At 39.4% G+C, this 25,526-nt stretch overlaps 1 protein-coding gene across 1 annotated transcript; it reads right to left on the bottom strand.

Moving 5' to 3' along the window:
• Nucleotides 1–2,739: 2,739 nt before the first annotated feature.
• LOC144664348 (fibroblast growth factor receptor 2-like) lies at nucleotides 2,740–16,684 on the bottom strand. The gene is made up of 11 exons (XM_078525452.1): nucleotides 16,333–16,684; nucleotides 15,387–15,755; nucleotides 13,963–14,314; nucleotides 11,901–12,094; nucleotides 10,184–10,368; nucleotides 9,445–9,537; nucleotides 8,053–8,232; nucleotides 4,926–5,143; nucleotides 4,360–4,400; nucleotides 3,902–3,998; nucleotides 2,740–3,414 (listed from the first exon to the last, which is right to left on the bottom strand). The coding sequence occupies exons 2-11, from the start codon at nucleotides 15,592–15,594 to the stop codon at nucleotides 3,273–3,275; spliced, it is 1,710 nt and encodes a 569-aa protein (XP_078381578.1). The 5' UTR covers nucleotides 15,595–15,755; nucleotides 16,333–16,684; the 3' UTR covers nucleotides 2,740–3,272.
• Nucleotides 16,685–25,526: the final 8,842 nt, after the last annotated feature.

The following is a 25,526-nucleotide window of genomic DNA, read 5'->3' as shown; positions in this document are numbered from 1 at the left end:
ACCCACGTGTTTTATTTAGTCACCAGTTTCCCATTTGTCACAAGAGACCTCGATCCATTTGGTCAGCAACAATACATGGAGGGAGCGCACACATTGTGTAAGTATCACATGGCTGTGCCGAAACCGAATCACGAATGAAATCGCGCGCTTTCTTGAGGGTGGTTTTTTCATCGTGAATCGTGATTTCTATGGTAGCCGTGAATCCTGATTTACTAAAACACATTCTTTTATTTTCCGTGAAGTGTTGTGTGCTTGCGACAACCCGCGGCAAACTGAATGGCTCCGTGGGGATCTGATCGCACCTCATCAAACGAAACAGATTGACAATTTTCTCACCTTTCTCGTCCTTCGGCCAATGGTATTTCACTTTGATCAGGCAAAGCAGAAATAATAATAAAAAAAAAAATTACAGAGATTAAAGCAGGCTCACTTTATTGACGCCTCTCCACCAGTTTCCTTCCCGCCGCGCGCTCACTTTTTACCTCTGCCCATTTCCCAGCCCGCATTGAAAAATAAGAGGCTTCTGCGGAGGAGAGAAGGTTACCGACGATCTACCAGTCGTCTCCTTCGCTTCTTCTCTTCCTTCCCATGATTGCATCCGTGTTTAATTTCATCCAGTCTCCCTAGACTCAAGACGAACTCAAAAGACGACTGGGGACGAGTCAGTATAAGATGAGCAAAAAGCGTTAAAATTCAGTAGAGTTCAGCTTTTAGTGTACCTTCCCTCTTTCCCTAATAACTAGGCCTTTCTAGATTATGCTAGTAAAACTGGCATTTAATGCTACTAGAAATTCTCGCATAAAGCCAAAAAATGCTAAAATAATGCCTGATTTTCTTAAAAAATCCCACTTGATTTTCAAAAAATGCTTTATTTTATTTCAAACAAAACGTACAAACTTTCACATTATATGCTCATATCATAAACAGGTAATACTTAATAATTGTTTGTTTATAAAAAATAAAAATAATTTTTTTTTTTTTTTAAAAAAGAAATAAAAAATAAAAAAACACACACACAAGTAACACAACACAAGTACACAAGTAACACAACGCACCAACAGTCGAAACAGACAGAAAACAATTAAATTATGTAATCAAAATTGTGAAACTTTAGGATTATTTATCCTTCTGAGTTCTGAGTGCTGAAAATCTGGATCACAGTCATGAAAAGTGACAGAAAATGCTAGCAATTCTTTTTTGAAGAAAAAACGAAAAAAATGCTCGTTTTCCCAAAAAATGCCGAAAAAAATGCTAACATAATCGAGAAAGGCCTACTAATAACAAAAGCTAGGAAAATTCCAAAACTCTAGACTGAGGATTTTTGAAATTCGAGAATTCGAGACCTTTATAATTCCAATAAATTCGAACATCTTTTATCTTTCGAGCAACTTTTTCCTTTTCGAGCAACTTTCGAACACCTGTTAGCAATTTTGAGCAACTTTTTGCAATTTCAAGGACGAAGATTTTCCGAGTGTTGTTCGAAGGCCATACGAACGATTCCGAGCATTTTTTTTTTAAGTACAAGAATAGATACATATTGCTGGTGGGAAAAATTTATGTTCTGACATCACTACCGGGGGGAAGGGGTACTCCGGATTGTAAATGACGGGGATGATCGAAGGATTTTTGGGGTTTGCAATTTTCGATTCCGGGATCAGTTTTTTGGGTTGGAAAATTTGGCAAGTATTTTTTGGGATGACTTGATTTAAATAAAGATTTTTTGATTAGAGACGAACTAAAGTGCCTTACTTGGCGCGGTCTTGGCGTATTCTGTGAATTAAGTACAAACGAATGTGTTTAACTGTTGTTTAGGTACAATGCATGTGTCACAATAGTCTGCAAAGTGTCCCGTGGTGTATCCAGGCTTTATCGTCACTGGAATTCCTTTTTGCTGTGGTGAAGTTTTGATCTCTTTGGCTTGGGATAATTCGACAAGGTATTTTTTTTGGGAATTATTTTTGGGCCCGGGATTTTTTTGGGTTCTGATTTTTGCCTCCATTTGATCATCCCCGTCATTTACAATTTGCAGTATTTGCGCCCCTGATGGCGATGAAAGGTTTATTCGCTGTTTTCACCGTTCCCATGATACATCTTGTTTACCCCCAAAATTTTTGCATAAGCATTGTTTTCAATTTCTCTTGGGATTTACAATGACGTGCAATCGTCCCAAGAGAAATTGAAAACAATGCTTATGCAAAAATTTTGGAGGGTAAACAAGGTGTATTATGGGATCGTGAAAAAAGCGAATAGCCTGAATAGGCGTTGAGGGAGTATTATGTGGAAATCAGTGTTATTTTAATCCGAAAAGAAAAACGATAGAAATAAAAGGCTCATGATTCGAACCCACAAAAAAAATATATAATAAAAAAAACCCTAGCCGGATTCGAACCCCCGCCCTCAGCCCCGAAGATCTGATTTCAAGTTCGACGCCTTACACCAGCGCCACCAGCGCGCGGCCGTGTGACGTCATTTCCGCCACACACCAAGCTCACAAATAAATAAATAAATAAATAAATAAATAAATATATATATATGACCGTAAACTCCCCACGAGATTTCATCCCGCCTGAGCCCTTTGAGGGACAAAAGACAAATCTAGTTTTCAAGTATTGTTGCAGTAGAAATATTTACATTAATGGAAACCTAAAAATAATGGTCTAGCTCTGTTAAAAATGACTATAACAGTCCACTAAAGTAAAAAAAAGTATTATCATGAGATATACAGGCATGAGATTTCAATCAAAAATTGAAAACGTCTGGCAGACGTTTTCAAACTCTGCCCATGTGTCTTGCATAAATCGTTAAAAACTAACTACATTTTGGTCTCCTTTGAATGTTCTTGCAGGAACATCTTGTAAATGTGCAAAGCTATTAAGTCATCATGTAAGCTCCATTTTGGCTACAAATGCATCAAAATCACCATGATATTGCCCCTTTAATTTATACAGGACAGCGATGAAACTTAAAAAGACATGCGCAGACTCACTGGCGCGGTCGTGTTCTGCTGAACTCACTAATGCTTTGACAGGTCTTCTGTTCGAAGCTGCGAGACTTAAACCAGATGTATCTAGGCCCGAGCATGCATGTGTTTCTAGAGGACCTTGTCTTCGAGGTCTATTTACGCTTTAAATTTTGTTTAAAACTTTATAACTTTGAATTTATCGTCATTGTTATCGCAAGCCAAACTCGATGCGTTGGTGTTTGGGTCAGGACTCTCTGACTCACGCTCCTCAGAGGACGATCATGGCCGCTGATACTGCAGATGCATCATACTACGGTTGATCTTCATCCAGCTGGACCAAGTCTAAATAAGGAACGTCTCGCTGCATCAATTCCTCCAAATCCTGGCACAGCTCGGTGAAGGTTGGGCGCCCATCGGGATCGTCTTCCCAGCAACGCGTCATCAATTGATAGCTGTGTTTGAGGAACAACGATTTATAAGCTCCTTAAGGACATACTGTGAACATTTGAAGTTACCACCCCCCCCCCCCCCACTGCCCACACACACACCAAAGTGTCCCCTATACCTTAGATCCCTAAATTTCCCCCTACAGTTAGCCCCATGCCTCATTTTCAGATGACAAATGCTCCACTAATCGGACACTTCAGTCGACCACAATTTGTGTCTGCCTATATGAAGTTAAAACTGAAGTGTTTTTATTTGTCTAGGACCATGACTAAGTGTCCGTCTACGTGAGGTGACATGTACGTTAACGATGAATCGAATGTTTTTCGATCTGTCTTTTATAATCAGCTTTTTACACATTCAGTTGGACTGTTTTACCTAAAGTTTAGATTTAGAAAATAAAAGATCCAAATGTAGGCCCTCCTTGGCAATAACTTACTGACAAACGGGCAACCCCTGCTCCCACCCAACAAAAAAATAACAAATGTTACTCACAACTCATCTGAGCATGTATCTGGTTTTTCCATTCGATATCCTCTTTTAAGAAGCCTCATAATTTCTGTGTTTCTGATTCCAGGGTAAGGAAAACCACCTATTAATGAAATTCATAAATTGTTTAACACCTTTCCATTTCCTGCACCTTTGACAAGCCAAAACGGACGGTACTTCTACATGCGAACACTAGAGCACTGAAAAGGGTCAGCATATCTCTGAAACGACTTAAATCTTGAGTTCCATTGAGTATTTAAATAACACTTCTTTTATCTCCAACCGAATCAAGGCTTGGAGTTAAACGTTAACATTTCCAAGCTTAACCAAAACGTTTTTGTTAAGGCATCAAGTTCGTTTACAACTGAATACCTACTTGTCACAGCAGTGTTGCTGGCAGTGCAATTCTGTTGAATGATGAACAGTAGTAAAAAAATTAAGATCAGTATCACTAAGCAACTTACCAAGAGTCGCAATCTCCCAGAGAACAACGCCATATGACCACCTATATGATAAAACAAGATATTTTCAAGAAACGTCTGTGTTCCCACTAATCCTTTAAATTTACTGAGGTTTCCTTTCCTTCGCCCTCTATCCTCAATCCCCCTACTTCCTCCTAGCCCTCTCTCAAATTGATTGCAGTTCAACTATCGACCCTTAGTAAATGCCATTCTTGATGACACGTACTGCTTCACTAGCTCCCTTTTTAATCTGAGTACACATCACTAAGACGTATGGATAGTAATCTGACGAAATGATCATCAAATTAACATGGAGAGATAGTACATTGTCCTCCCTGCTTACTCATTAGCATTAAGTATTGGGTATTGACCCCTGACGAGCAAAGCTGGCGAGGGTATAAAGCCAAAAGAGCGAAGAGCAGCAGGGAAAGTGGTGGGTGCAACAACTGACACAGTTAATTAATTCATTCTGCTTTATATAATGCTAGTTGATGCCACCAGGGATGCTAATGAACTATAAATAGTATTACATGTAAATGCAAGGCAACTGCAAAACTTAATTGGCTTACACATCACTTTTCGTGGTGAAAACACCGTCATTTATGGCTTCAGGTGGCATCCACTTCACCGGAAGTTTATTGTGTTGACCTGTCACGTGGTATACATTCTCTCCCAGCGAACTTCGGGCCAAACCAAAATCAGCGACTTTGACAAGTTTGTTGTCACAGACTAAGACATTGCGGGCGGCGAGATCTCGATGAATGATGCCCTTTCCTGATAAGTATTGCTAGCAGAAGAAATATCGTTAATCACTGTGGTTGCTTGCTATTTTCAGAAAAAGCTCGGCTGGATTAAAGTACATTAGGTTAACCCTCGGAGGTACAAGCAAATTAAAACACCCATCGTTGGGGCGCGGGGTGTTGTTGATGGAACCCCTCCCCAGGGTTTTCGTTTTATTAAGTCTTAGCGAGATAATTTTGCACTATGTAAAAACTCATTAGCTTACTCTACAAGATGACATAATTTTTGTTGGCTGAGACGTCATATGACGTCACATGACGTCATTAAAGTCGCAATCTTGGATTCGCCATCTTGGATTTCACCATGTTCGTAAAATAACGGAAGTTGTTGCAAAGTCAAGCCAGAATGCTTATGGGGTGTAAAAATAAACAAATCGTACGATTTTCATTCAAGAAACTGGAAAAAATACAGAAAATGTTAAAAATGACGATTTTGGGCAGACCTGCTTGCAATTTTGACATTGATGGCAACGTCAAATACCTTTGGCACACGGTTGACATATCAAAATTTCTGCAAAGGATGAATGAAGCTTCAACATTGTTGAGTAAAAACTCTTTTCAGAATTAAAAAAAACTGATGTGAAGCGTGGGTGGGGGGGGGGGGGGTGGCATCCACCCACCCCTTCCTGCTCCTTTGTACGTGCATACAAATATAAGAAGGAAAGTATTACTAGTTACTCGAGTTTCACGCTCAAGGCGATCATCAGACTGAGTCAGTCTACGGGAAGATGTCAGTTATAAATGTTCAAATTCAGGAACGGTTGGAGCGACGCTTCTTCTGATTGGTTGTCACGAAGAACTTGTTTTCGTGGCGGCATTTCGTTACCAGTTCGGATTTCTTGTTTAAAAGGAAGGCATTTTGACAGGTCAAGATGCAAAGTTTTTCAGATAAACACAGGTTACAGCGAGAAGGATTACCATTGTATGCTCACAGGCAGACCACCCCATGTGTTCGTAGTTATTTATTGTTGTTGACATGACACGAACAAAAGAAAATTTGAAATCTATAAGGGCTACTGAAATAAAGCTCTGGAAATTACATATGTAAACTACATTTCGCTCTAAATATGTCAATTAAGTTTAATGAAACGTTTATCGACTCAATTGTTGTATTTCTTCGCCTGCGCGAGCCGTTTAAAGCGCCTTTTTAACTGATTTAGCCGGCCGAAGGCCGGTAAGAGAGAAAGAGGAGACAAGGCTTGCAAGTCGTCGGCTGCCAGCAGCGAACTCCTCCACTTCAAAGCGGAATTAACGCCAGAAAAAAACCTATCTGACGATGGCTATCGATCGGTGAGTTGTTGCTCTATCTCTTCGCCGAATTTGAACTTCATCCCTCCAACAGTTTCCGAGAAAAGCCACGTTGAAATCATGCATACGGCTTTCTGACTATGATCGGTGCTCAACTCAGCGACCAGAGAAAATTCCGAACATGCCGGCCGTTTCAAATTCGCCAATCAGCGCTTGGCATCCCGTGTCAAAACTCCTGTGCGGGGCAGGGTTGGGGTTTTGAAGAGATAGAGCAACAACTTACCGATCGATGGCCGTCGTCAGATAGGTGAGATTTTCAGTAGTTTTCCGGTTTGAAGTAGAGGAGGTCGCTGCTGGCGGCCGCCGACTTGCAAGCCTTGTCTCCTCTTTCTCTCTTACCGGCCTTCAGCCGGCTAAATCAGTTAAAAAGGCGCTTTAAACGGCCCGCACAGGTGAAGAAATACAACAATTGAGTCGATAAACGTTTCATTAAACTTTATTGACATATTTAGAGCGAAATGTAGTTTACATACGTAATTTCCAGAGCTTTATTTCAGTAGCTCTTATAGATTTCAAAATTTCTTTTGTTCGTGTCATGTCAACAACAATAATTAACTACGAACACATAGGGTGGTATGCCTGTGGTATGCTCTTGCCCTTTTCATAATGCGCCAGTTGATTTTGTAGTCGATGTTTCTGTCCTTTAAGTCCCAGATGTGCCAATGTAGGTCTTTGAGTTACCGAAAGTTGTTGTGACAGTAGCTTCGTAGATAATGTTTTTGGTGAGACACGCGCCGTCAAGAGGGCAAAGGCTTTTGTTTCTACAATTGCATTTCTTCTCGCTGGAGGTCGCGTTATTTTCATTCAGAATCTTCCGATTGTGGCTTTTGATTATGTTGTTTGTAGTACAGCTGTAGCTGACCTTGAGGTTGTTCCGATTGAATATCTTGTGGAGCTCGTTTGACTTCGGAAAATGATTGTCAATCAGGCAAAGGAAGGACTTATTGAAGTTCTGACTGTACGGTGGGTTGAACCATATGATGTTCCTTGACCTGTTTCTTGATTTTGTTCTTCCTTGGTCTTGATCTTCAACATAATGGATTTGCTGGTTGAACCCACTGGATTTTATTAGAGCATTGTTGTACAAATTGCGAGGTTTTTTGGAACTCGCCTTGGTCGCAGGATAAGCCCGATACTCTAGTGCCTATGGATGTCGGAATTTGCCTAATTGTAGATATAGGATGATTGGCTTTGGCGTTAATGTATAACGGATCGTTGTCGGGTTTCATGTAGGGGTAATATCTTCCAGCAGATATCTATATCATCACTGACCAGTTAAAAAAAATAAGCACGTACTATAAACTTTTTTAACCAAAAGCCGAGAATTTTTTTTAAGCCGGACGACTTGAAGCAGGAAAAGCATTGAAATGGCACGGAAATTTTCCGGGGCTCTGTTCTTACCGGGGAAAAACGACACTTTAAAGGCCTAGTTTCCTTAGTAAAGAATACGAGATACTCAGGGTAAAAGGTAAAGGAGTTTTAGGGTTAGAGAAGGAAAGTGCGATCGCAGAGTATCGATGGTTTACTCTTCACTCCATCAATACACTTTCATCTTATAAAAACTGTGAACTAAACATTTCTCACTTACCATTCCCATTGATATTTGCCAGCAAAACGACATCATGTCCTGTGACGAAAAAGAATCGTCTTGATCTTGTTGTTCCTCCTTCAAAGACTGAGCACTTTGAATTTTTATGTCAATGCTGCTCTCTGCCTTCGTGAAAAGCACGTTGATTTCTTCAATGTCGTTAATATCAGATTTAAGGTGCTGTTTGAATAGATGGGATAACTTATAAGAACTTATATTGTGATGTTTTATGTTTTATTGTAATGCAGCATGTTATTGAAATAAAGATTAAAAAAAGGCTAACCGTCTCAGCGAATTTAACCCTTTAACCGGCAGATTTCTGTGACTTTCTAAAGGTTTTTTCTGGGCTTAGACATTCTGTAGAACTTCGTGATTGCATATAAGAAGTTCAAGTAAAAATGTGTGCTGTTTCGAAACACCGAGGGCTCAAATTTTTATTGTGACGTCAGTAGTCGGCAGTTGCTTCTTTCGTAGGCGAGCTGTTGGGCTTGGATTTGGCTCGTTTTGTGTTTATAAGTGATTTTTCGAGTCATTTTTCACTGCAGAAGCCCCCAGGCTGGCATCATTAAGCTAGAATGGTGGGTAGAGGCCAGCATCTGAAAGAAACCAGAGGTGAGAGATGATTTTGTCTTGATTGGAACGCCAGAAATATTCGAATCGAAAGATGGCGGTTCATGGGTAAAGTTGTCTCTCTGGCCGTTCTGTGGGTGGATTCCAAGACCTGCCAAGGCAATTTGGACGAGTTCTGACTTCCAAAGAATGCAATCGGTGCAACATTTTGCCGGCAGGATTGGGTGGCTCGACACTTATAAAAAATATATGGAATAAAGGTAGGAAGCCTTTCATGCCGCCGCCATGACTGTTTTCCCAAGCATCCCTTTCGGTCACCAACGAGGAAATTACAGGTTTGCAAGCATAGCTCTAATCGAATAGTAATTGCTGAGTCTGCTGAATGATTGATGGGAAATTTCCTTAGTGAACGGAAGGGAATAGGGTTGAAGTTTGCTGCAAATGTATATTTTTGAAGTCAGAATTATTTTTTCATTAAAAAAAATGGAGGCAAAGATGTGTGTTTTTTGTTGTTGTCCTGTTACGTAGAAAACGGGCATTTTCAGATTTGCTGCTGAACAAACAACCATATGCAACATAAATCAAGAGTTGTAGTCAGTTAGTTGGCTTTTAAAGCTATGAAAATTATCACTTTGCCATAAAAAGCAGTCATTACTATCATGTGCCCAGATATGTAAAAGCTAGAGTTTTTTCAATCACTGCTGGTGATTTTCGTACACATATGTACGATTGCCGGTTAAAGGGTTAAAAAACTGACGATTCGAGCGCTAGGCCTTCGTCGTAGCAAGATCCAATTGAAGTTCAGAGTGAAACATAACTTACACTGCCTGTATTTTTCTGGTTCAGTGATCTTGGTGGGGTCGGCGGTGGCGGGCTTTCCCGTACGTCAACATATGCCACTTTGGTGTCTTTTATCTGGAAATCATAAATAGCAAATCTTATAAAACGAAGACAAAAATTAAGAATTCGTATGTGTAATGAAACTTTAGGAAGAATGGATGATCATCTTTCGCGTCTTGCCATTTTTGCAAAAGAGACGACTGAAGACGATTCAGATTCTTTAGTGTATCTTTTACAAAGTTTTTTAGATTGCTAATCAAAGGCCCGGGACAAACGTCGAACTTCACATGAGTCGAACCTAATGCAAATGAGTAAAACCTATTGTTTTTGGTCATTTGCAGTGAGTTCGACTCATGTACATGTGAAGTTCGACATTTGGCCCGGGACTTAGAGTCTAGATAGGCGAGTGCCATTTATGTTTAAATACCTAAATATATTTGAACTGTTTTTATGTTCCAGAGCGTTCTAGAAATCACCGTCTCTAACGTAAGAGTCGGAGTACGCACAAGTGCCAGTTTGAGCAACTCCTTGGCCCAACCCGAACAGCGTCCGTTTTTGTTGTCCAATCAAAATAGAGAAAGAGCACTACGACATGTTGCTTAACAACGTATGTTTTAATAGAGAAGGCTGGCTAGGTATCAATAACTGCGTAAAAGATTTTTAAGTATTTTGATGGAAAAGGGCCCTTTCCTTTTTATGCAGACTCAGGCTATGCTTTTACCTTTTTCCTTCGTGCTCTCATATAAGAGAGCAAGTCTCCTTGTGATGCAAACTCCACTATAAGGAAATTTGGAGTGGACCTGATACAACAGGCAATCAAACTCACGATGTTCTTGTGTGAACCAACCGCTTTCATCAGATTAATCTCATCTAAGAAATCGTTCTTCTGATCAGAAGTGGCGTTCTCTGAAAATTTTATAGATAGAAATATAATGACTACTTTTTACGTCCTGCCAAGCGGCCCGCAGCCAGATCTTATACTAGGTTTTCATGCACTATGTAGCGAAAAGTATTGCTCTACCCCCTGGATGGGATGGTAGACCATCTTAGGATACGTTCTAACAGCTTTCTATTAATCTTTTGCATCTCTGTCTTATCCAGCATGATCAAATTAAGATTTCAATCATCCCGTCGCTCGAGCCCGGACTGCAGGAGAGTCTGGATGGGGTTGCTAGATGCCATATCAGTTATTAAACTAGCTATGGTATATTGCAATTCTTGAGTTTTGATTGGTTTACAGACCATGATATATGTGCTCATATACCATGGACCACAAATATGGTAAATGTACGCGTCAGTCCCCCACTATGCTCCCAGCCCCACCCTATTTCATAAGCTTAAGTTACTCTACTCTGACTAAGCTAACTAGCCCAAAAGGGGTGTTTCTGTCTTACCTTTAAACCTAAATAACAACCCCAAGTAGGAATATTGCACTTTAAACCTGAACGCAACTTCGAGGAAAATTTTCCCTTGCCCACAAACCCAAAACCAACCCAAGTAGAATTTTTGCCCAACTAATCCCCTAAAAGGGCTTCTCTCCAGCCCTAGACTTAATTAACTTAAGGAGAATATTTAACATACCCTTTAACTTAAAATTAGACAACTTATTCAGTTCCCAATGCAGTATATGTACCAATTTAAAATTTGCAGTAATAATGATGTGGAAATACACACACAAACGGTCACTTAAACTGATTTTAAGAGGCGAAGTCTGAAACAATTGCTTCCGATTAAGCTGACCCTATTTATTAAAACAAAGTTTGTGTTTAACCCTATTCAGACCGGGCTTTTTTTTTGGTCTTTTCAGACCGGGGGGGGGGCGGATTCCGCCCCCCCCCCCCCCCCCCCCCCTCCGTAAATTCCAGAATATTTAAGCAATCACAATGAAACTTACAGGATATATAGTATGTCCCAAAATCTATTTTTTGGTATATGTCACGTGGGACGATGACGTCACATCACGTGAAAATTACATCATAATGTCAAAACAGCCGCCATCTTGGATCCGCCATCATGGATTTCGAATTTTTTTCAAAACGTCAGAAAACCGCCCAAAATTACTGGAAAATACTCAAAACCAATAAAAATGTGCTTAAAACCGGTAAACAGGTGAAAATAATTGCTTTAAAGTTATTTTCATTAATAGAAACACGAAAATTACAAATTTGGGAAAACATGCCTGTCAAAATGCCGTTGCCATGGTGACGTCAAGTTCCTGACACAACAACCTACCCTAACAAATTATTCCCAGATAAATTTTAGATAAAGTCGCAAAGTTTGGCAGCGTTCTGTTGAATATTAAAAAAGTTATAAGCGTTCAAAGTCGGCGCGGGCACTTTCCGTCCCCCCCCCCCCCGGTCTGGATAGGGTTAACGCTTGTTGTGTAGCTCGTGGTCTGTAAATATGGCTGCAAATCAATTGTTCCGATTGTAACATACCTCGTAGCACCTTCACTGCTACAGTCATTGTCGATTTGGCTTTCTTCTTTAATGGAGGGACTTTCATGATTCCTTTGAACACTTTTCCAAATGCTCCATGACCGAGTTCTTCACCTAAAGTGACGTCATCGCGCTTCATTTCCCATTTATTACTTCGTTGATTTTTCCTTAGTAATTTGTTGTTGCTTTTTTTCCTGCAACATCAATTTGCAAAAGTACAAAAACAAGCTGAAAAGCAGAGGGAGGGGGGCTCATATAATCGGAGCTAGAAATATGGTTCTTAAAGAGCCAAGTCTATAGCGAAGGGCATTTTGTGTGTTAAAACTGATTGGTGGGGTGGTGCGGTTGTTTTTCAGAAGTTCATTTATTATATAAAATCCAGTGGTATATCGAGTTGTAGTATATCGATAAAAACTCTATCCCGCCAGTGGCGATATCATTTTTATTCACACGTGTGATATCATTTCTGACCAAACAGCTCCCAGTTCTCAGCTTACATCTTTGATATTGGACCTCAATGTTATGGTCAATTAACAGCTGTCAAAAAGAGGTATCTGCTGGCCAGTAACACATGACCATGTCGCGGGCTCAGGTGTGAAACACATAGATTTTATTTGTATTTTGGAAGTTGACCTCTGACCAAGTAATGATTATCCATTGGATCGCTGGCTCAAGTTCTACTTATGAGTTATATAATAAACATAATATAACATGGCCGCTTGGCCGCGCGGCCATGCTTCTATGTATTGCATATACGGATGGCAATGACTTTCTGATCACGTTTGGGTATCGTGATTTTATCGGCGCACGCGATAACAAAGAAGTGGTATTAAGGCAGATTATTTCACTAGTCTGCTAACAGATCAGATCTGAGCTGAGGGAATAATATTTTTGCTACGTTCGCGCGGAATTAGGGCTTTCCACAAATTGCTCGGCAACTTTTTGGCAACTTTTCATGTTTCGAGCAACTTTTTCCCCTTCGAGCAACTTTTTCTCTCACGAGCAACTTTTTGCATTTTAAACAATTTCCAGACCGAAAATCTCCGAAGATAATCCGAGTGTTGTTCAAAGGCAATACGAACGTTTCCGAACATTTACGAAGTTTGCCGAAGATTCTCGAGGAACATCTGAAGACGTTCCACCTTTCGGCTTAATCTGCATATTAAAACATTACAAAACTCGTCACAAACATAACGTCATCGATATCATCACGATTTTTCTCAGTTAAAGAATTCCTTGTTATTTAACAAATTTTCCCCATAATATGTTGTTTGGATACTTCTTTTGCTGTAAAAGTGCATAAAACTGCTTAGAAATCTTACTCTCAAAGGGAAATTAGCATATATTTAGATAAATCCTCTTGATAAGAAGCAGCGTTTTGGATTTTTTGGAGCAACTTTCGAGCAACTTTTATTATCAGAAGCAACTTTTTTGTATTTTTGGAGCAACTTTTGAGCAACTTTTTGAGAAATTACGGGCAACTTTTTTTGAAATCTCGAGCAACTTGTGGAAAGCCCTACGCGGAATGCATGATTTCCGAGTACACGCGTGGTGCCGAGGCTTCTTGGGAAAATGCTCACAGTGAATTCAAAATATTTCTATTGCGTTCATCGTAACACAAAAATGTATGATAGAACGATTATTAGATTCGTGATATCGGGAATAATCAAGGTTATACAGACTATTTTTTCTGGAAGCCAAGCCGGATTACTGTTGACAGCACGTATCCCAACCTTGGTTATTTCATATATCACAAAACCATATCCCACAATTATTTGATAGATAATTACTCTGGCTCACAGCATTATTGGGTATATTGCAGGCAGCTGAGGCCGAAATCTTTTATAATTACTGACCCTCCTAAAACCCTGTTTTTCTCTCTCTGCATAACATCGACGACTACAGTCGCTTCTACACTGATATTTTGATTCATGGCTGCAATCGACGATATATTGTAGAGAGAGAACAATAGGATTTTAGAGAGTCAGATTATATTATATGCTACCTCCACGTAAAGTAAATACAATTCAAATACTAAAAACTAAAGAAAAGAATAAAAAACCTTTTATTTCTCCTTTTCCTCCAGATGTAAAAAGAAACAGCCACTCCAATGATCACAGCCGTCACACTACCACTAGCAGCTATCACCACGATCACTAACCCAGATAACCTATTCGTATCCGTGTTGCTAGGATCACTTGTAGGTGACGCTCTTGAGGGACCTGTAAAATTTTGTGATCCCGCTGTAGAAGAAATTGTTGTTGTTGTGTGCGTGGTTGCTGGTGGGTACCTCATGACCATTGTTGTCAAATCGATCGATTTGGTTGGAGAATTTGTCATTCTTTGTACCAAAGAAGAAACGGATGTTTGAAGGTCTGTACTTGTTGTGTTGTGGGGAATTTGGGGAGCAGGCTCTAATTCAAATAAACAGAACTTTTTTTCAGTGACAGGCTATTTTATGATTCTGCACAATATTATTTTCATCGATTCAAGTATAAACAAAAACGTTAAGAGTATACGTGCTGTGCTTTAGTCTAGCTGCCTATAGCTTACATTTATATTTTCGTTCAGCCTTTGGCTAAGCAAATAACAGAAAAGTTAGATCTTTACCAAAATGATCCTTGGTCCTCTCAGCCTTTTTATTGCTATTCATCGATCGTCTGTTAATAGATTACGCTAAGGGCTTGTTCTTATATGATCGCCCCGATCGTTTCTATCGCCTCTTCAAAATAATTGCTTGCGATCAAGGCGATTTTACGAGAACATTACAGAGACGATCGCTAACGTCTTCGACGATCGAGACGATCGCGATCGCTTCGATCGCCTGTGTTCTATCCGGGCGATCGGTCGCAGACCGCAGCGATCGCAATGAAAACTACTTCCGCAGAGGGAGACGATCGAAGCGGTCCTAACTGTCCCATGGTGCATCAATGTTACCCAGAACTACGTTTCCGTTTGGCCTCCCTTTTGCTTCATCGCCGTAAAACGACAATAACGTGAAGATAGGAATATATTCATATGCGAGAACAAAGAAAAGATCATGAATTATTATCTTGTTTGATTAACCCTATTTTGCATAAACCAGACGATCGGGACGATCATATGAGAACCCCCTGATCGCTTCCAATTGCTTCGATCGCCTACGATCGTCTCAGTATTTGCAAACGATCGATGCGATAGAAACGATCGGAGCGATCATATGACAACCAGCCGTTAAGGCTCAAGGCTACACTTATCACTATGCATTGTTTCGGATGAATGCATGTTTTTCTTTTGTTTTTAATCACTCTTAGCTTGGACCTCTTTATAAGACGGACACCTGGTGTTGGTCCCGTCCCTGCCGTTTTCAGTCATTTTACTGTAACTAAACTTCCTAGAGACAGCCACTTCTCTAAGACAGTATGAGCTGGTCCCGAAGGTGTCCGTTTTGGAGAGAGTTGACATTATTTTGGACTTAAATAGTATTGTTCAAGATTTTTTTCTTACCCTTAGTCCGCCGGCAGAAGATTCTCTTTCTTGGATAAACATATCCGATCATCTTAGCATCTGGTGCTATGAAATACGTTTTCCTAGCCATAGCATGGGCTCTAGGCCACAAGGTGTCGTTGTAACTAGAAAGAAACCAGCCGTCGCGGTAAACATATGTGCACCTCCACGATTTGTCGGTTCTAAATCCATTGCTGGACGAGGCCATAAATACAACATAGTTTCTTGAACGGTCTTCTACCTGTACAGCTTGAAGTTCGTGCTGATCTTTTAAGAGTGCCAAGCTGCCCTTTGATGTTGCTGTGAAGACTCCATCAAGATATAGCCTGATAATGTTGGTGCCGTAACCGGCACGGATGGCTATCAAAGCTGTTTAATAAAAAAAAATGTTTACAGTTTACAGTCGACTTTTTTTGTCTTATCTGCGTGATCAAGGAGAAAACAAAGAAATAAACTTGCTTGCGTAATACTCTCAAAGACTCATCCTGATTGACCACACAGGTGATCATCACTTTAGAGACTACTCATAGCGCTGAAATTGGGCAATTTTAGTAGCTTAGTGACAGACAGAAGAGGAGTACGCCGGTGGATTTTTCCATCGCTTCGCCTTTACACCCTCACCATAGAAGAATAAGGAAAAGAAGAACGAGCTTCGAAGGCAACTTTGCAAGTGTATTTGATAGTGCAAATTATGAAGGCAAGGTCGTTGGTTCGAGTCCCATCAAAGTGAACTCAGAATTTTTTTCTGAGTTCTTTTTCTCCACACATCAATCCATTATTCTTTAAATAACAATGAATCTAGAATAATCCGACTTGTCTTACTTAACAGTAAGACAATGTAGATATGAAAATCAGGAATAAACAAAGAATAAACTAAGTTAACATAGATTGAATTGGTGGCGAGAAACTGAAAAAAAATCTACCATCTTTATTATTTACTACTTACTTTTGTTACTAGATTTCTCCTCCGTACTAAAGCGACGTCTACAGATAAACCTGTTTGAGTAATGATTTGCCGGACTAATCCAATGAACATTTGGAGGAATTCCACGCACTCGAGAATAAACACTTAGACCACTGTTATCTTGCCTATTAAAAGCGTATGGCCACCGATCGTCGACAAAATTAGTCTGCTCCCATCCATTTTCTGGATTATCGGTCTCTTTGCATTTCCAGCTACTGTCCGTGACCACACCGTTACTAAACACACCAAGGAATCCACCGATTCCTCCTCCGTTGTAAACGGACACGGCAATGACTTTCGTATTGCTAGAGAAGGAAAGCCACTTTGCGGCGTTCCAAACGCCGCCGTTGTGGCCTACAAGACTGCCATCTGCGTAAACGGTGAGGTTATCGTCACCAGTTAAGACGCCAACAAAATCTGCAATAAATTAATCAATAAACTTCAAAACGTAATGAAAAGCAAGCTTTTTCGCATAAGTGCCTAAATTCCACTCTTGTTGACACCTGCCTCGAAAAAAATGCATAAGTGGTAAAGCTTGTTCAGTTCCTCCTTGTTTCTCATCATACATGCAACTACCAAACATTTTTAAATTACCAAACTGTACTTTAGCACCGTTTTTTAGAAGTGACAAATGCTTTACGCACTAAAAACGTGCACCTCCAAACTGAAACACTGAGTAGTTGTATAATGCAAATAGATGCAAGAAGGGCAAAATATAGGAATATTACAGGTTGCAGAAACTACTATATAAACTACTTGTCCAAGTCTCAGGTCTGTACCTTATTCCGTACTCGAGTTATCCGTCAAAATGTTTCACGCAAATTTAGAGAGCACAGTATGAAAAAGCCATGTTGGAGCCCAACTGCTTCGGCTCAAACATAGCGGCCGGAAATCAATGAAAACATCTGGCATTAAATTTTGCTACTAAAAGCGGTCAGATCACCCTAATGAACAAGTAAACATTCACATATTAAACATTTCTCGGGAAACATCAACTATCCAGATTGTTAAAAATCCGAGGATGAGGCATTTTTAAAGGAAAACGTGACAGTCTTCTGGCGGCGATCTTTGATCTCGTGTGGCGTGAAACTCCGAAATGCAAAATGCTCTATCTTAAAGACGGCTAATGGTATCGAGCTAAAACACTTCAACAAAATATGTATTAAGGACGTCTAATACAGTCAGTGAAGGATAAAAGCTAAGGGGTCTTGCGATTCTGGGTTTTAGAATTTTGATGACGTCACGTGAAAACCAAGAATATATATATTAAATTTCATTTACCTTTTGAATTTGCTTGGATTGACATAGTTAATGGAGTACCTAGCCATAAGGTGCTGAGGAACACTAGAAACATTCTGTTTTTAGTGCTGGTATACCGTTGCCATTAACTGAAATTACAATAGATTAAGAAAGTTATTTGATGAATAAATCCTGAAAATAGCTCGGGACACCTAATACGTATTGGCCTTCTGAAAACGGCAAACTAAAAGAGATACAAAAAGCTATGTACCAAATCTATTTGGCGTTGTCTAAGGTGTAAGTTGGTCTTTATGCTACATCCAAATATGTGCCCAAATTGTCTTCGAAGTTGACTTATTTAAAATATATTGATACTTTTTCACCAAGGCAAGTGGGTAGCTACTAGTTAGCCATAATGTTTGGTTTGTAAGCCTGTTCCTAACTTCTCGAGTGCGTTCTCGGGTGCGTTGCAGTAGGCTTATGAATTAGTAAAGGAAGTAAAGACGTTTTTCATGCTTTATTTCAAATCCGATAGCTTACTTATTAGATGAAGCCTTTTACATTTTAGGAAGTATGTCTACAGCTAAGAGGGCTTTGATTCAAAAGTTGAAACGAACCGTTGTTATATAGTTAATGTTGTTCTTCTTGGTGCAAATTAAAACTCAAGGGCCACCGCCTCGCCGTTAATGGTCATATCCCCATATGCATGCAGCAAAGCAACAGACGAGAGTCGTTCTGTTTTTATTGTTGCACAAAGATAGGTTTTGTCTCTGCGCATCGCGCTGAAAGAGTGTTTGACGGTTGCAGTTGAAACGAGTATTGCAAGGAAGATCGTCAGGATTACATTCACGTTTGGATAAAGACGCATTAGTGCATTCGCGTGTTTCAGCCAGAGTCGCGGGGCTTTCTCGGATGAAGTGCAACCACTTCCTTTGTCGTACTCTCTCTTCTTGGATAGATCGGTTGGCCGCATGAGTCGCATCGTTATGCCGGTAGGCCGGACGTGTCTTGTCTTGGATGTCGCTGCTTAACGCATTGAACTTTGTTTGAACAGGAAACTGTTCTAGCGTGTCCTAGGAACCGATCCTTCTTTAAAAGGAGCCTTTCTTTCATTTCCTGAATGAGATGATGGACCAGAGGAAGATATAAGGCTCTTTGCCTTTAGGCTCCGAATTTACAGCTAGGGCATTCACCCTATGTTGCTGCCTTCCTTTTGTTCTTGGCATGCTTGGTTCAATGTCAAACTCGGTAGCAACTTTTTTCTCACGTTCATATTGTCATATACTTCCTTCCAAAATATCGGATTGCATCTCTGAGTTTTCATGACATTTACAATCAAACTCGTTCTTCTGGCTGCCTCGCTAAGACCTGCAGTCTTTCCATGCAACACGGTTAACTAGGCGACAGTGTTAAAAAAGAAACATGTTGACAGCGCAAAGGGCAATGATGCTGATCAAACTGTTTGGCTCCTCACCTTTCCATCACCATCCTGTTACAGGGTCTCGAGTGCTTGTACTACGACTAAAAAAGTTTCGATGGCCGTAAAGGAGGTTAAAAAAGACGAGAAATGTTCTAATTTGGGCCCCTTATCTCGCGTTTGGCAAATCCAAATGAACTTTCTTGTTATTAGAAATTAAGGATGGATCTGTTTCAGCGTTTACGATTAGATCAGTGTCGGAAGCCAGTGTTGGATATTTACCTTGCTGCTTCAACGCTCGGTAAATATCCAACTCTAGCCACGCCACCTCCACTTCAGTCAATCAGTCGGAGGAACAAGTACCAGTTTTGGGAAATCCTCGCTTTCACTTCCGAAGAGCGCCCGATTCGAATCAACCAATCAAAAAGTAGTACGGGAAATGGCCGAAGACATTTACTATTTTCCTCATGGCCGCATGGTTGATAGAGTGTAGACTGTCTTCATATTCTTACTAGTCGGAATACGTCTACGGTTTAAAAAAATTCAATCTCAAATGTCCGTGTTTGAGCAGCCACAGGTGGAAATTGTGGTTCTCCAAGATTGTTTACAAAACTTGTGGACTTCGGTAAAGAACGTTTAAGTCATGAACAGCGAGCAAATTTAAATGAAAATTGTCAGTGGAAGTCACGAACAAGGGAATCTAAGCATTTAAAAATGAGAAGGTAAACTTCAAAAGGATACATAAACGTTTTAAGCTTACGCTTATAAATATTTATAAGGCTTAGTGGACACATCGATAATTTTAACTTGTGTCAGTGAAGTTGTTATGCCTAAAAGGTGAAGAGGTAAATGCTGCGTACGGCATGGCAGCATTAACAACCGGTAAAACATTAAAGCTTGAAAGGGATAGAGCCAGCTGCTTCAGCAGTAAAATGTTTTTAGATCAGGCATTTTCAGTTGTGGCTTGTTTTTATCTTGGTTTGATGTTATCTTGGTTTGTTTCATCCAGTTTCCCCAATGCCTGTTCATCAGAGCTTGATTTTTATCGTCTTTGTGGACATAAGCTTACTCTTTCCGTTAACGCATTGACCAATCGATCTTGAAACCTACGTATCGATTGCATAAAGCCATCAGTCATAGCACTCTTCGCGACTGCATGTATGCTCTCCCCGGCCCTAAAATCCTTGAACTTATCGATTACAACGGTCGGTGCTTGGTCGATGCTTATATTTACGTTGTATTTTTTCCGACTGCGTTGTTTTAATTCTTAAAACTGCCATGTGTTTTGGGCAAAAAAAGACGCGCCCAGGAGCTGCCATTTTATTTCACAGCGCGGATCTCCAGCTTAGCAGCCCACTGACTAATTTCTGGAGATCGCGGGCGTTTTCAGGTTTCGGAAACCTGAAAATGCCACAAACTGGCACTTTTTCCTCTGGCTGAAATTTTTCTTGACCCTACACTTCACGGGAAATTACTACTTATGGCAGACCCGACAGGTCTATTTTTCTAAAGCTGTTTTTGAAAGCCCTGTCAGCGACAAAATATTAAACTACCGCTTAGAGGATGAATTTAAGATTAGTACCACAATATGAAGGATTTTGTTTCTCTTTAACCAAATTGTGAGGTTTCAATAAGATCAGGAAGCAAAATAAATGCGCCTTCAATGTTTTGTCTTTATGTTCAGTGCGTAGACCTGTGAGTCAAAAATGTTTATCATGTTTACCTTAAGGAGCGACGAATCGAAATCTTGATCTGCGTGGCAGAAGTTGAAAAATTGACTTCTTCCCTTTTTTTTCCATATAGAACAAGTTGTAAGCCTTCATTTGAATAGGGTAACTCTATCAGCCTTAAATACATTTAAATACAGAAACCTTATGTACCCTATTCTCACTTAACTTCCCGAGTACTAATTAAATTTCGCGATTATCGCGATTTTGAAAAAAACATCGCGAAATTTAATACTCGCGAAATATAGGACACGCGAAAATACCGCATAATTTATAATATCAATAAAAAATGAAATTCAATGAGCTTTATTACAGATATTCCAACATGTCTCAGCTTCATTTTTAGGAGTTTTGTGTTTAATTTTGTCCTTCAGTTATCTTTTGCATCACATTTACTGTCCGAATTGTGCTCTGCAGCCTAGCTCTTCAAAATCTCGCCGTTTTGCATTCGTAGATGTACCTATCGGATATTACGACTGTGAAACACCTTATGCTTTGTTAGTTTTAGCTTGTATTGTTTGCTGCTTTTTACGATGACTATCATATTTATTATGCTATTACAGTTCTGAGGTCAATGCTTCATATTGAAGAATAGAAAAACCGCGAGATTTAATACACTCTAATTCTACCTTCCTCTCAAAATCGCGAAATTTAATACTCGCAAAATATGGCTCTTAATGTTTCGCGAAATTTAATACACGCGAATTTTAGAGAGAATAAGGTAGTTTGTTTCCGCCATTTATTTTGAGAAAAATAAAAAAAAAAATCAGTTGAATTTTCGTTCACGTAGTCACACATTTGCACATTTTAAAGCCGAAATTTGCTATTACAAACAGTCTTTGCATTCGCTAACACTTAAACCGGCACGGAAAAATAGACTCTTTCTATCAACAGAAAAAAAAACTCATTCTATTACTTTTTAATTAAAGCCGATAATTTCAGGGTTTCTTATCTGCCTAAAAGCTATTAATGAGCAAAAAAGAAAGAAATCCATTTTGAAACTTCTGCTTCTCAATGCTCGATTTCTCCTGATCGTTGTTCTTTAAAATATAAATTGTTTGTTATTAGCCGGATATAAAGCATCTTCTACTTACCGCATACGCTGTTTTGTTCAATAGGATGAAGCTAAACACAGAGAAGCAAAAAAGGTGTATAATAACCAAATATAGACCAAGACTTCTGAACTTAGTTCTTGAGATGCGAGGTAAGATGATATCAGAAATAATTAATAAATAATAAATAATTATTATTTTTGGAGGTGCGCAGCTGATTAGTATAAGGCTAATCTCGTTCCCAGATCTCGCGGGCGAAGATCTGGTCAAATCCGATTTGTACCACGTGATTGCCAGTCAGGAATATGACAGGCGAGTCAATTGCGCATGCCCTAGACAATTCTAAAAAAATGTTCATTCGGCGGTTACATGCAATGTCTGAGACATGTCTAGATTTTATGCAAATTTGATCCGGTCACGTAATCAAACGTAAATATTCTTACGCCAGATTCTCTGTTTTTAAACATCGTTATTCGTTTGAAATAGCTTTATAATGCTACAAAGAACTAAAACGAAATCTTCTTGTCTTTTGAGGCCGACTGTAAACAACAAGAAAACGTCCCAGAAATGAATATATTATAATTGTGTGCATGATCTATAATTTGCACAAAATACAGACATTGAATTTCCTTGGGGCCGCATCGCACGTTCAAATTTTAGCGCTGTGACAGCCATGCTTTGAAACAGCCAATCAAAAAAAGTCTACTTTCTTACTTGGCCAGATCTCGCCTTCCGGCTTCGTCTAACCACAGGTGGCCCAAGTTCACTGCGTGAATTAATTATTTAAAAAGTGTAAGCGAACGTGACTCTTTGATCTTGGCTTCGTGCGGCGTTGTGTTACAAAGATGCGATTTATAAGTGTTTGCATGGGAACTAAGCGATTTTGATTCAAAAGGTATAAAATTAAATATTTTTAGTGCAACTCGCCGAAAACGCTTTAAAACGACCTGAGACGCAGACAGACAACAAAGAACACAACATGGAAACAAGGTAAGTCGATTTTATTAGTAAAATATTTAATTTTATACCTTTTGAATCAAAATCGCTAAGTTCCCATACAAACCCTTATAAATCGCATCTTTGTAACACAACACCCGCACGAAGCCAAGAGTCACGTTCGCTTACACTTTATAAATAATTAATTCACGTAGTGAACTTGGGCCGCCTGTGATCTAACCCGCGAGATGTGGGAACGAGATTAGTATAAGGCCGGCTGCTGGTGTTGTAATCTTGCGGTTTCGGGTTCAATTACTTCACCCTGACACTAGCTGGAGTTGTTTTCGGTCGTTCCGAGTTCAAATCACCGGACACACTTTGTATACAATATAGGCAACTGGTCTGCCTCCTGCCAGATGGGATTTGTACACGACCACTATAAATAGCATTTACGCGAAAATTTATTGTTAACGTTTCTGACGTATTTTTAATTGTTTTAACGTATTTTTTGGCCCAATCGCGAAAATTAAGGACTTTAGCGCGAAAATCTTCCAACATCGCAATTTTTTCTTAAACTTTCACCACTGCTAGTTTACAAGTTACTTATGTTAAACAGCAAAACAAGGGAATGAAGGGAAGTCGCTCTGCAAAATTCGACAAAAGAATCACACATCCGGGGTACCGGGCTTCTATAGTTTTTAGCTATGTTCTATAAGCCCGCTAGAATTCCACCGCGCGTAGCGTATACAGCGGCTATATTCTAATTAAACAGATACACAAACACTAAGTATCTGTTATTCACCACTAAAATTTCTTCTACGCGCCCCTTCAAAAACAAGTTCGTGAATTATCATTATGTTTAATTACTTTTTAGGATAAAAAAAATCGATTGAAAGCCGAAGTGTGCCAAGCAAGTAAACTTTCTTGTGGTGAATTGCTTGTTTTCTTGCTGCCTTGTTTAATCCGACAAAATGCGTGAAGCCATTTAAATTAAAGCGGGGCAAGCATTCATGGTGCTTTGGTTCGAGCCCTTAATCGGTGAAATTACTAGTCGTTGGGAAAGGAGGAAGTGTTTGATCTCTCCTAAAGAGTCTCGAAGAAAAGTCGCAAGCTGAAGTGAAAAAACAAATTATTTTGTAAAGCTACTAACATCCTTGGAGACCCAGGGGCAGTTAGTGGGGCGAGGGAAACGTGAAAATGCGTGTACTGAAAATAGCGCGCAACTGCGGGGGGAAAAATCGGCATATAAAAGTTGGAGCGACTAAAAGGTGCCCCTGGGGAAAGAGTCTTACCAGACCAGTTCAAAAAGCTCTCTGAATACTGCCTCCCGATTGGGCAGAAAAATCTTTTGTATTCCCTTTGTATTATTCTGCCCAATCGGCGAGTAGCCTGACTACAGTCCTTTTGGTGTGTTCTCATACGAAGTATCAAGTATGTACACAAAGCCAGTTCGCTCGCCATGTCTGTCTTGCTTGTTCGCCAAGAATTTGCTTGGAAAGGAAAAGTTTTGGCTAGTCGGTAAATAACTTAGTAAATCTTCAGGATACCGGTAATGTATCGAACTTTGAACAGTGAAAATCAAAACCTTATCTTTGAAGTACTTGTCTTGTTTCTTTTTTTCGCAAATTTCTGTCATTTCACCGCGGTCGAAACCGAGTCTCGTGTTTTCCCCTTCTGCCAGTAAAAGTGGCGGAATTACTCCAGGTTTATTGCCGAACTCAGTTGCAGTTGTTCGGCTTGATTTACTGATAAGAAAGCACGAAATTTGGGACACGTGCAGTTAATTATCTTGGATAATTAATTATCTTCTGCCTGCAATATTATTAAGAGATACAGGGTAAGAAAACGTTTGGTAACTTCAACATCGGTACACTTGAAAAATAATTTTATTATTTTATTTCCTGTAGAACTCTTATTATTATCTTTAAAACCACTATTTACTATTATTAATATCATCAACTGTATTTGTCTTTACGCGAATCTATTTCGTTTGTCTAAATAATTGAAGAATTAAAGAAAGAATGAATTTAATAATTTTAATTAATTACAATAATAATTATGTTAACATAACAAGGATATGACTATAATAATAAATGATTAAGACTCAATTACATGCAAGGCTTATTGAATACAAACAGAAGTACATAATCTAGGTTATGTTCTTCTGATACAAGTGTATTAAACGAGTTAAAGTAAACATGTCAAATTATTAAACAGTTTAAGAAAAATCTAGTTTTCAAGTATTGTTAAAGTGGCAGTATCATGCGCATCACTTTGAAAAGTCAAAGTCAAAAGAAATATTTACATTAATGGAAACCTAAAATAATAGTCTAGCTTTGTTAAAAATGACTATAACATCCACTTAAGTAACAAAAGATGTATTATCATGAGTTATACAGGCATGAGATGTCAATCAAAAATTGAAAACGTCTACCAGACGTCTTCAAACTCTGCCCATGTGTCTTGCATAAATCGTTAAAAACTAACTACATTTTGGTCTCCTAGAAACCAGTTCTAGAAAAATCTTGTAAATGTGCAAAGCTATTAAGTCATCATTTAAGCACCATTTTGGACACAAATGCATCAAAATCACCATGATATTGCCCGTTTTATTTGTAGAGGACAGCGGAGAAACTTTAAGAGACATGCGCAGTATCACTGGTGCGGTCGTAATCTGGTTAACTCACTAATGCTTTGACAGTTCTTCTATTCGTAGCTGCGTGACATAAACCAGATGTATCTATAGGCCTGAGCATGCATATGTATCTAGAGGACCTTGTCTTCGACGTCTATTTACACTTTAAA

The sequence above is a fragment of the Oculina patagonica genome, chromosome 8 (assembly GCF_052425735.1).
Source record: "Oculina patagonica isolate OP01 chromosome 8, crgOcupat, whole genome shotgun sequence".
Lineage (NCBI taxonomy): Eukaryota > Metazoa > Cnidaria > Anthozoa > Scleractinia > Oculinidae > Oculina > Oculina patagonica.
Note: the sequence above shows the minus strand (reverse complement) of the source record. Positions and strands in the feature narration are given on the sequence as shown.

Bases quoted from the DNA above. Each gene is read 5' to 3' on its own strand.
- LOC144664348 (XM_078525452.1), bottom strand. From the start codon at position 15,594: ATGGCCTCGTCCAGCAATGGATTTAGAACCGACAAATCGTGGAGGTGC. The intron at 10,369-11,900 runs GTATGTTACAAT...TAAAATTTTCAG, and splicing joins AGCAGTGAAGGTGCTACGAG to AGAACGCCACTTCTGATCAG. The intron at 8,233-9,444 runs GTAAGTTATGTT...CTATTCAAACAG, and splicing joins ACCAGAAAAATACAGGCAGT to CACCTTAAATCTGATATTAA.